This window comes from Microcebus murinus, chromosome 1, assembly GCF_040939455.1.
Source record: "Microcebus murinus isolate Inina chromosome 1, M.murinus_Inina_mat1.0, whole genome shotgun sequence".
NCBI classification, from domain to species: domain Eukaryota; kingdom Metazoa; phylum Chordata; class Mammalia; order Primates; family Cheirogaleidae; genus Microcebus; species Microcebus murinus.
This window is the reverse complement of record NC_134104.1, coordinates 88,606,838-88,619,282: the sequence shown is the minus strand read 5'-3', so window position 1 is coordinate 88,619,282 and position 12,445 is coordinate 88,606,838. Positions and strand designations below refer to the sequence as shown.

General features: G+C 35.7%; 1 protein-coding gene across 2 annotated transcripts in view; it reads right to left on the bottom strand.

Moving 5' to 3' along the window:
• Positions 1 to 12,445, bottom strand: part of SPATA16 (spermatogenesis associated 16) — a 263,568-nt gene that overhangs the window by 226,093 nt on the left and 25,030 nt on the right. For both annotated transcript variants that reach the window (XM_012736408.3, XM_012736409.3), the window contains exon 2: positions 11,336 to 11,965. In XM_012736408.3, the coding sequence (XP_012591862.1) occupies positions 11,336 to 11,947 (612 nt within the window). In that variant the 5' untranslated portion in view covers positions 11,948 to 11,965. The remainder of the gene's footprint in view (positions 1 to 11,335; positions 11,966 to 12,445) is intronic.

The following is a 12,445-nucleotide window of genomic DNA, read 5'->3' as shown; positions in this document are numbered from 1 at the left end:
ATCAAGAAGGGGAGAGGGGCAATGAGGAGAGGGGTAGAAACCTACCTAGTAGGTACAATGAACACTATACAGGTGCTGAGCACACTGATAGCCTTGACTAAAGCATTATAAAAGGTATCCATATAATGAGAACATTTGTATCCCCTTAATATTTTGAAATAAAAAGAAATAAATTTGTACTCTCCAAAGATCCTTGACAGACAAACATATTATTATTCACTCTTAATGCAACTTTTTAGAAACTTTGTAACTATTTTCCCAAAGCCTCCAGTCAATAAGGAGTAACTTCTTGCAGTTCCCTCTTAATTAATTTTGTCCCCCCTTTCTAATTGTTCAAATACCTCCAAAATTCTTTCCTCATCTTTCTATTCTTCTTACAATTCAGATGGCATCAGGTACTGGCAACTCCTCGATGTCTATCTTTGGTTGTGAATTTTCCGCTGTGCTTCCTATATGCATCTAGCCAACAAATGTGCTGCTCCAACTGGGCTTACCACCAGCCTTCACATGCAACACATCCAAAATTGCATTCATCAGCTTTACCTCTAGATATATGCTCTTTTCCTGATTTGGTGGCACTTTGATTCTTACATAATGCTTCTTTGCTTCTCACCTGCCACTGAAGTCTTCCTCCCTTCCTCCCTTCCTTCCTTCCTTCCTTCCTTCCTTTCTTCCTTCCTTCTTCCTCCCTCCTTCCTCTCTTCTTCCTTCTCTTTCTATCTATATTTCTACTTATAGACAGATACAGATATATCTGGATATGTAACAAAAACAAAATATTTACAAAGTAAAAATGATCTTCCAGTGTTCAATGAACTCAGATGTTTTTATTGTATTATATTTTTATTCTATTCCATTCCATTGTGGGATTTCAATTAAACACAATGCTGGTCACAGCCTATTGAACTTATTTCACAACCCAGTAATGGATCATAACCCAGAGACTAAATACTATCTTTTCTCTCTATATATATATTGGAGTGATATAGCAAAAATGAAAATTTGACTTCACCATTCCCCACATTGATTCTTTTGGGAAGCCTCTTGTTGCCCACTAGACAATGTTCAAGATCTCAACAAGGTATGCATGGCCTTGGCAATGTGCCAGATTTTCCAGCTTCATTTCTCCCCATTCATTTTCTGCACTTACTACCCCAGCAGCATCAAACTCCTTCCTATTTTACCCTGGTGTTCTGTGTTTTTTTTTTTTTTTTTTTTAACCCTGGTTCTCTCACATATTCTTATTTTGGGCTGTTTTCTCCTAAAATCAACAATTGGATTAGGGCAAATAAAATGTCTACCACGTGCAGAGTATATTTCAAACATAACTGAACAATGGATAAAGAGCTATAACTGTGGGGTTGAAATCTGATGCTTCCTTGTAGCTCTTATAACGACCAGTATAGTGTTGCTGAGATTGCAACTGCTCAATAAATATTTTTTGTGTCCTTTGCTGATTTCCAATGAATCCTTTTTAAACATCATTACTTCTCTGTCCAAGAATTCCTTTACTGCCTTCAACACCAATCCCAATGTTCTCTTCCTGGTTTTTAAGACTCTTCAGAATCTGGCTATAGCTTTCCACTTTTATTTCATAATCATGCCTTTCTCTGGTTCGCCCATCTCTTTGCTGTCCTTCTGTTTTATGCTTCTTTCCTCAAACTCTCCATCCTTCTGGTAATGTTTCTCTCACACATCATGCTAATCTTCCATCCCTCTCCCACCCCACTTTTCCTTAGCTATTTATGTTTTGAGGTTCCATTCAAAATTCCATTATCTTTTCACAAATCCTTGATATATTTTTTTCTATTTATCCTTAATAGGGATAAGAGTGTCCAACCCCCTGGGTTGTTATGAGAATTAGATGAGTTAATATAGATAAAGTGTCTGCCACATAGTTTGTTCTCATAAATGCATATCCTAAACTCTGCTGATTTTTCCCATCTTAAACTTTTGCTCTATACAGTCATTGCACATCACTGAACAATTGATGGATTTCTAATTGCCTTACAATTATAACACTTCTGTCTAAAGCCTGACTCTAAATTCCTTGAGGACCAAAGCTCTGCCATATAATGTCTTCTCACCCCAGTGTCATCTAGCAAGTTGATAAAAAGTAGTTACTTATAGTGAGGAAGCAGTCATTTAACAATTTGTGGTTGATTTCTTGGTATAACTAAACAACTGATAAATTATTTGTAAATGAGTAACATAATCATAATCATCATCATCCTCACCAATCAAAACAAGTACTCCAGAAGTTATTTATTTCTGGATATAAAAATATTTTGGTAGTGGCATTTAAGTATGTATAAATCCAACATTCTAGGTATTCATAACCATTTCTACCAAATGAGGAAACCACACTGAGACAGTACAATGAAAATCTGTCTGTTTCTCTTTTTTATTACTCCCTGTTTAACGACATCCTATTCACTGATGGGAACAGAATCATCTCCTAGGTGGAAATGAAATCTTCTCCATTTTAATAAAGGTCAAATGAAGCAAACAGCAGAGTTAAACAAGTGAGTAGGAGTTAAATCAAATTTTTCCTTTAACGTTTTTTAGAAAATCTGAATCAAAAAGGTAACCATAACCTCACTGTGCATTCCATTTCTGTGAACAAATTACAGTGGATCTCATCTACTCAGTACGTTTCAGAGTCATTTGAATATCAAGTTGTATTATGTATGAAGATTGGAATGGGGGGGAGGATAAAGGAAAGAGAGAGGAGATTGCTGTTTTTAACTTTATTTGGCTTTGGTAGACCTGTAATAAACTTAGAAAGTTGGATAGTGGAAGAAATATTCGGCAACGTTATCCAATATTTAAGTCAGAATTATCATTTTTGTGTGTGCGAACCACAAAACAAAATCATCAAACTGATTACAATTTAGGGTTGTATAAGACTTCATGACTTGGTTGGGTTTTGATTTACAACAATCACAGAGTTAAAGATGTTTACAAATTTCATTAACATCTACTATTATTTGAATCAAACACATAATGACCACCTATAAACTATGGAAATGATCCTGCCCAGGAAAAGATCTTCCTCAGCTTCCTATGGATTAATTGTTCCTTTTCTGTGAGGTCTTTACTCATGGGATGAATTTAATATTTCAGAGACACTGGCCAGAGTTCAGTATGGATCTTTTAATATTTTTTTAATATTATTAATAATAGAAAAAATATTTATTAAGTTAATTTGTTTTTTAAATTAATGTGAGAAGACTATTTTCAGTGTCAATTTCCAAAGGCAAATTTTCATGACAATGGCATTTACATTTTTCTGTAATGCTTTTAATAGCTTTTGAATGTTTATATATGACTTCTCTTAATTTCCTTTAAAAAGCTACATATGGGTTAACACCTATTTTAGGTGATTTTAAAGAAGGAAGTGATGAGCATTTTCTATGCTAGTAGTTCTCAACCTTTAACTGCTCAATAATTGACCTGGAAACTTACATATATCAATGTGCCAGCAGTGATCATTGTCTAGACCCCAGATAATTGTATCAGACTTTCTGAGGGTGGGTTTGGGTATCTATGTATATTTAATAGCTCCCCTAGTGATTGGAATTACACAGTCATGTGCTGCATAACAACATTTTGATCAATGACAGAACATATACATGACAATGATTCCACAAGATTATAATTGAGCTGCCCTATACAAGTTTCATCAATTTTTTATATTTTATACTATATTCTGACTGCATCTTGTCTATGTTTAGATATATTTAGATACACAAATATTTGCCATTATGTTACAATTCACAGTATTCAGCATAGTAACACGCTGTACAGGTTTGCAGCCTGGAAGCAATAGGTCATACCACATAGTTTACGAGTGTAGTAGGCTATACCATCTAGGTCTCTGTAAGTACCTGCTATGATGTTCACACAACAAAATCACCTAAGGATGCATTTCTCAGAACCGCATCCCTGTTGTTAAGCCACACAGGACCGTATTGAAAACCTATGAGGTTCATGATTTTTTTTATATGGACTATGATTCTTTCTTTCATTTGTAAAGTGATACAAATAACAGTATAGCCTTATTTATTGAAAATTCTCCTACTTACTCCGCCCTTGCACACTCTATCACCATCTTAGTAATGGGGAAACTCAATTCTCTCTGAGATAGCCACTGCCTACCTCTCAACCCTCACTTGGCTGCTTTGTCCACTCTTCTTGTCCTTCTGATTTTCCCCACAGCTCCCCCACAACCTCACCCACGTTACGGGTGCTGCAGACCAATAGGAATTGCTGCTCCTTTCCTTGCTGTGTCAACGTCTGCTGTTGTGGTGGAGTTAGGGGCGAGGGGCTTAGCATGAGTCAGATGAGTCAGAGGGTGGGTGCGTAGCAGAGCCAGGGGCATCTGGAAACAAAGCTTCAATAGTAACAAGGCCCATCAAATTGAGAAATTGCCTCAGACATCCCTGCTATTTCCTCCCTCTTTTTAATATTAGTCAGCCTGAAAAATATTTTATTCCTTTAACCAATAGTCAACTCTTCTCTGTGTATTTTAAATCTTTTTTTTTTTAATTTCACTGGGCTTGAGATAAATGACCACCCGAGGTAGTTAAATTGCACTAAAATTTGCAGGAAGACTTTCTAAATGCCCACTTAAAGGTCAAATTAAAAAAAGAATCTTTTAAAATATAAAAAATAACACACTAAACTAAAAATAAAAAATAAATAACCAAAAATTACAAATGAGTTCTTAGAACTCAAGCATTAGGACCCTATTCCTTTTCTCTGAACTCTGACTCCCTGAGGGCAGGGATTATATTTTATTTATATTTGTATTCCCAGCATCTAGCATTCTGTCAGGCCAAAATAGCTGGTGAATGTTATTAGTATTTTTTTTTATAATAGCAAATTCTAATGTTCTAGAGATTTGTCTTATTAATCAGTGTTCAGTCATAGGACTATATCTCATTTTATAATTTTATTTTTATGGTTAAGGGAGATATTCATTTTGTATTTTCCCACCATTTAAACTTGCTAGCATTTTTTCAAATATCTTTGATCATTAAATATTTATTAGTTATGATGTCTCTGTATGGAACAAAATGGCAACAATCAAGTTAAAAACTGAAATGTCTGATCCTAAACATATGGAATTCCAACAGTCAGTTTGTACCTGAATACTAAGAAAAAATGGACTATCTCTAGCATAACAATTCATGCATTTAAATGAAGGCTTATATTTTTGTCAGTAGCAGTTAATAGTTCAAAATAATGTTTGATTTAGATCACTGCTTCTCAAAGGGAAATAAAGTAGAGAATAATGCATTATTTTGGCCCTTGATTTGAATTTTAAATATCATTAAAAGAAGACTATAAATTTTTAATGTTAATCATAGGGGAAAAGGGCTAAGGATTAAAAAAATTATTGATAAACACAGAGTTGGGCAAACTCCTTTGGAGTGTTAAAGTTTTAAATTAAATACAAACTGAAGAGGGAAATGAGGTATTTGAGAAGTACAATGAAAACTCGTACATGAATTTAGATTTCACGTTTTTCAATAAGCAATTCTTGACATCCTACGTGAAAGCACTGTATTATCAGTCTTACTTAACAGTGTAAGGGGTCAGGAAGTTGCTCAAAGTCACGTGGGAATTAGGTATCAGAAACAGCAACAAACATAGATAATCTGACTTCAAATTAAATGCTCTGTCCATCACAGCTGTGGACCTGTGTGGCCACATAGGGCTATATGAGCTGGACATATGGAAGTGCTTACAGCTAACTTGCTAGAGGGACAATGGTAGGCATTTGAGAACCTACTACTGGTTTGACATCAACCTTTGCTACTCAGAGTGGTACCTGGACAGGCAGCATGGACATGATTTGGGAAGTTATTTGAAAGGTGGCATCTGGTGCCCCATCACAGACTTACTACGCCAGAATCTGCATTTTAAACAGGATTCCTATGCAGTCTTTATGCATCTTAAAATATGAAAAGCAGTAATGTAAAGAAGTCTAGATGTGAAATCAGGGTATCTGAGTTTTCAGTCTCAGCCCTGCCACAAACTAGCTGTGGCATTTTAAGTAAGTCATTTAACTTTTTAGAGCATCAGTTTCTTCATCTGTAAAATGGGGATGATAATATCTGTCTTAGAGGATTACTGCAATGATTATATGAATAAAAATGTCTGGAACTCAGCAGGAGTTTAAGAAATGCACACTGAATTCATATGCAAATGGACAGCTGTGTAATAAGATAGTTCAGGCTTTCAGAGAATTTGGTAAACTCCCAAATTCCATATTATGTTGCCCCAAAGAATTACCTGTGTTGGAATCCATTTAAATTAAGCTTTCTGGGATATCCACATTTTTTTGCCCTAGAGATTTGCTACAGAATTATTCTCAGCAGAGCAATTATAGGTGAGGCTGCCCTATAATGAGGTATCTTTTCTACTTCATTAAATAAATCCCCTTGAATGGGCTCCAAAATGGACCTGCCTCATACAAAATTCCATTATCCTGGAAGTAATCTCATAAGAAGGCCCTGGTGTGGGTTCAATTGTGCTGGATACCTAATGCTTACCATCAGGGGAATGTGTTCTAGAACAGTGATTCCCAAAAGCTGCTATTCAGACCAATGCTTTACTGACCCAAGGGGAAATAAAAAATGAAAACAACTTAGCTTTTCATAAAATAAGAAAAAAACTATTTTAAAAATTACTTTCATTCTTAGAGTATGACCTTTTTATTTTCTTTCTTCCTTTCTGGTGTCAAACTGCTCAATATTTAACAAATTAATGGTGGTCATAGATGGCATTTTTTATGATGTTCTTGTACAAGGAAATGTAGTGTCAACCCATTCCCCTCACACATATATATATATATATATTAAATTATGGGTCGTTGAAATCCAGACATTCTGAACTGTTGTTTTAGAAACACCTGCTTAAAAGGAAATTCTTTCCTATGAAATTGGTGTTGGGCACAGAACATTTTAAATTATAAAATGTAGGGACCATGTTACAAAGTGTTAACTGGAGGGCAAATCTGTTCTGTGTGGGCATATCACAGAGTACAGTGCTTCTCAAACTGAAAAGTGCACAAGGACCATCTGGGATCTATTAAAAATGCAGATTCTGATTCTGCAGGTGTAGCAGGGTCTGGGATTCTGTATTTCCAACCAGCTGGAAAGCAAAGCAAAGACATCGGGGTTAAGCTGGTGAGCTCTGACTGCCTGAGTTCAGATCCTGGCTCCACCACTTCTAGCTGTCCAACCTTGAGCAAGTTACTTAACCTGTGTATCCCTCCGTTTTCTCATTAGTAACCAAACAATACTAGTCCTGTCTTATGGGCTTGTTGTGAGAATAAAATGGAATAATGAATGTAAATATTCCCAGAATGTAAAATATAGTACCTGACACATGGAAAGAGCTCCATAAATGTGAGTTATTACTTTAACTTCACAGATCAGTGAGTGGAGCCTCAAGATATTTAAAAAGGATTAGCACCTCAAGGGGTTCCTACGTGATGAAATCAGAAGTGTTCAGGTTGGTAAGGGATAGGCCTTGTGCTGTCTTCTTTGACTGTTTGAAGCTGTGAATCTTGAAATGTGTGTATAGATTTGTTCTAATTTAAAAGGTTGAAGCCTCTTAATTACTAAGACCCTAGGATTAAGGTTGAAATGGTGGTATTGTTTAGGTTGCATGCCACAACTTAGTGGGATATTTGAAAATACCTTTGAGTGTTTTTCCCAAAAATGGCAAGAAACATCTGATTACTACATCCCTGAACCTTTACATTTTCATAATTTATTAATCTTTTCCTACTTTTTATTGACAGCCAAGTAATTTATTGAATAGTAGTATGTATTGCTTAATCTGCAAATAGTAGTATGTATTGCTTAATATGCAAATATAACTACATGAGGCCAATCTTATATTTTTTCCTTTTAGAAACTCTACTGTTTTTATAGTGGGTGAATTTGAACAGGTTATCTTTTAAAAATTATGGGGAATAGCATCAAGGCATGAAAAAATGCTTTAATATGAATTAATGTTTTTATATTCAGCTTTTACCTTTTACCCTATTAGTTTGGCTTCTGATATGAATACAAACGCAAGAGCAAATGATGATTGCTTTTAATGAATCTTGAGAAAGATTGATGAGTTGGTCATAGAGCTAAGGATTCATCTTACCAAAATAACTGGTTCAAAAAAAAATGTACAAAAAGTTATTTCATCAGGTACATTTAAGTAAATGCCTGCTATGCCATGAAATCCTAAGAGTAAAGTTGACTGTTTTTTGAAAGTTAAACTGTTGTCCTCTGATTCACTGCATACCATTTTATCTTAATTATTATAAAATACTATATTATGAATGTACTCATTGAGTTAATTACTATGCTATGAAAACAAAAGGAGTTAATATTTTATCAAGAGTAAAAGGAAACCAACACATAAACATAATATCCGTAATGGGTTTATAAGGTACATTGGCAATTATTGTGTCAATCGATAAATATTTACAAATCTCCAGGACCTTTTGTCCAGTTCTTACTTTTCTGTTCCTTTTTTGTGGTCTTACCTTTAACCACAACCCCTCCTCTGTACACTTCTACAGCTGACTTCATACCAGCATTTGGCAAGCATTTTATATGCCTCACAATACCTCCCAAATAATAAGCATCCTGTAGGAGAGGTGCTAGCATCCTTCACTATCTACTCTTGCCTTCTCCCTCAGTAAGAGAACCTATGAATGGCCATCTGGAATAAAGACCATATTTCTCAGGTTCCCTTGCCAGGTATGTGTGGCACATGACTAAATTCTGGTCAATGGGAAAAAAATTGGAAGTTGTGGGTGCAACTTCTGTGAAGTGTGATTATAGGGACACAGTGTGCCTCTCTCCTTCGTCTTTTTCTCTTTGGGCTGGCCAGAATGTGTAAGCGATGACAGCAGGAGGAGCAGTCATTTTGGATGATTAAGTCAAAGCCACTTTTTAAGGAACAAAATATGCTCTGGCAACCTGATTATCATACTGTACCAGCTCTTGACTACCAACATGTATGTGAGAGAGAAATACACTTTCTCCCTTCAGACACTGTTATTTCAGGTTTCCTTCCTGTCATTTGCAGCCAAACCTAATCCCAACTTATACACACTCACATACTTGTCTTCGTATCTACCTTTCAAGGGTGGTAGTTATGCTTTGGTTTCTGTCATCCATTCTATGTTACTCAAAGCCGTATGAGGAGCTAAGGAAAAGGGAGAGATGCACTAAATAATACCTGAGAGCATTCAGTATTGAAGGAGTTAAATTTAGAAGTTGAATTCAAGAAAAGAAGGGTTAAAGAGGCTACAAATCTTTTCTATTCCCAGTAGTTTTGGTTTATTAAGAGACATTTTAGGTAAGATTTCAAAGTTAACTCCTGAGATAATTGGACAAAAGCCTAGGCCAGATGTCTAAGCTAAGTTTTGGCCTCAAAATAATTACCTTTGTTAATTACTAGTAATTAGTGTCAGCAACCAAAACTTTCCTAAAAACCCTGGGAGAGGGAGAGAGAGAGAGAGAGAGAGAGAGAGAGAGAGAGAGAGAGAGAGAGAGAGAGAGAGAGAGAAAAGCTGTGAGGGAAATAGAAGAGGAGATGAGAGGAGAGAGAAAGAGAGAGAAAACACAAGCACTTTCCAGTATAATTGTATCTTGGGGTTAATAAAATCTGATTCAAATTTGAACACTGGATTTTATGAAAAACTGGCTATTTTCTTTTAGTTAATGAAGATATCTTTTGCTTCCACCTAGACCTAATTTGAAGCTGTTAGAGCATCTTTTCCTATTTTATGCTTTTCTTTTTTTGTTGCCGAAATGATTATTTTTCTTTATCTATAAAATTATACCTTTAACCCCCCCCCCCAAACTGGGAAGAAAAATTTCAGTTGAAAATGGCCCTGGCAGAAGTGCCTCCAGTTCTTCACGGACTCTTTCATAAGCATCCTTTTCTTACAGAGGTTGCTGGGCTTTAGCTCAAAGGACAGCAGAGGATTCTCTTGGTAGTTTATGGATAATGTAGATTGTCCAGCACTAATTACATGGTACAGAAGTTTACATAGTGCACCATTCTTTGTGTGGATGCCCCTTTGTGAGAACAGAAATATTTATAGATGAATCTATTTGTGTGTTACCAAATCACTTCATATCTATCCAGGCCCACTTTTTTGTGTTTAGTTTCTTTTTTAATATCTAGGGGCACCATTGTCTGGTATTGCCCATTAATAATTCATTGTGTATGTAGTCATTTTAACCAGCTGGCAAATGACAGTGGAAATAATACTTTACTCTTTAAATTTCAACCACAACATCTCACATTTGACTCTCGCCCACCCTCCACCGCCCCCCCCCATGGTGAATCAATTACTCCTTATGGCATCTCTATTTAAACGTTTATGCGTTTGTCTCCCTCACCAGATGGTTAGAGGGAAAGAATCATGCCTTCACTGACTTTTTTTTAAATATATATCTCCAGTGCCAAGCAGGTATACATAGTATGCACTGAAAAGGGTTTTTTTTTTTTGAAAGTTTTTTTATAATTAATGAAATATGCAGTCACTAATACCAGGACAATGGGATTCCTAGTTACAGCCTTTGTTTGATCTTTCTATAAGTTCAGTGAGTCATGTGATAAAGCAATTTTTCCCACTATCTAATTTGTGTTTTAGTGTGATTCTCAAGTTTACTTTAGTTCATGGACTATTTTTTATGCCAAGATGCTGACAAACTTACCTGCTTACAAATAGAAAAATAATTATTTATAAAGCACACTACAGTGGGAAGAAAAATAAAGTTTGATGGTAAAATAAAATGGTGTTATTTTGTTTTTAATATGTATCATGTATAAATTATCAGCCCATGCTTAAAAGTAAAGATGGTTATGTTTAATCATGAAGACTACATACCAAGAGGGGACAATTCATATACTCATTAACTGCCTATTTTTAAAGAATCTATATTCTACCCATCACCATTGTGCTAAAATTTTATGGCTTTTATAGTGTACATATAAATTACAAAACTAACTGCATTTTTATACATGTTGCCATTCACTGTAGGGTTTGTTAACAGAGAAAAAGCATGAGGTACGCTCTTGGGATTTTTTCTATGTGTCAAGTGTACGCAGGAATATTAATTTGCAGGCACAGATTATTTACTTTATGTAAACTGGGAACTGCATATTCCTGATATCATTAAACAACCTCACCCCATGATCATTGTTCATTACAGTATGGTCAGAACCACTCAATGTAATTGCAACTTTCCATTTCACAGCTTCCTGTCACCAATCTATATTTTCTTTAATCCCATACCTCAAGTGCTGTTCTGAACTGTCCTGCTGCCACAGCGTATTTCTTTTGTCTATAGCAAGAGCTGGCATCCTTTAAGGCTACCTGAAGCCATTTGTCAATCTGAGGCAGGAAGCTGAAATTAGGTACACTCAAAGGGTCTACTATTTCAGCTGCTCGGCATGTTGGCTGAATCCCAGTGGGCACGGAGGACTCTACAAACTCATAGCTCACGTCCTCTTCATCAATGTAGACCAACTTCATTTCCACATCCATTATGTTCTTTAAGGGGATGTGAGGCAAAGGCATGGTGATTAACTGATTGTCAAGTTCTATTATCTTTGCCTCTTTCTTTCCAGCTGGCTTTTCTTCACCTTCTGCCTTCCGTTTAAAGGCCACTTTCTCTAAATCATTGCTTTGTTTTTCTTTGATGCTCTTTGTCATTTTTATTCTTTCAACTGTGATTTCTAACTGTTTATCTCCACAGTTTTTCTTAATCTCTTGTGGCATTTCCAGGATGTTAGGTGGATTCGTTAAGGTGGACATTTTCTTGCTTGTGTTTGTCTTTGGAACAAGCTGATCATGATAAATCCTATTCACTGCATTCTCCAAACTCCTGCTGCTTCCTGCATCCATTGCTCCTGCCCAAAACTCCTGGAGGGGTGAGAAAAGGGAAAATAATTAAAATAATGTTTGGAATTCCAGTGGTTTAGACTGTAGCCAAATTCATTTAAAACATTATTTTATTCATTATAGGGATTTATTGCCTTGGAAGCACAATTGTATTTACATCATATGCTGACTGTTTCACTGGCGCAGTATATGTTTCAATCTCAAAACCCAACAAGATAAGAATTTGCTTAAAATATATCTAAACATTGTCTTAAAAAATAATCATTTATAGCTGAATAACATTGAATGAATATTTTTATAGGGTGCCCAAACACACTGAAAAGGAAAATCTTATACATAGCCACTGAGGACAAAAAGGACCAAAACCAAAAATCCATCTTGATATTAATTTCCTCAGAAAGGCAGGTGGTCTAGAACTCATTATAAAATACACGACTAACCTGCATAATAGACTTGTGAGTCCAAAGAAACTACAGCTGCTTCCCCTAAAAAGCTTTCAAA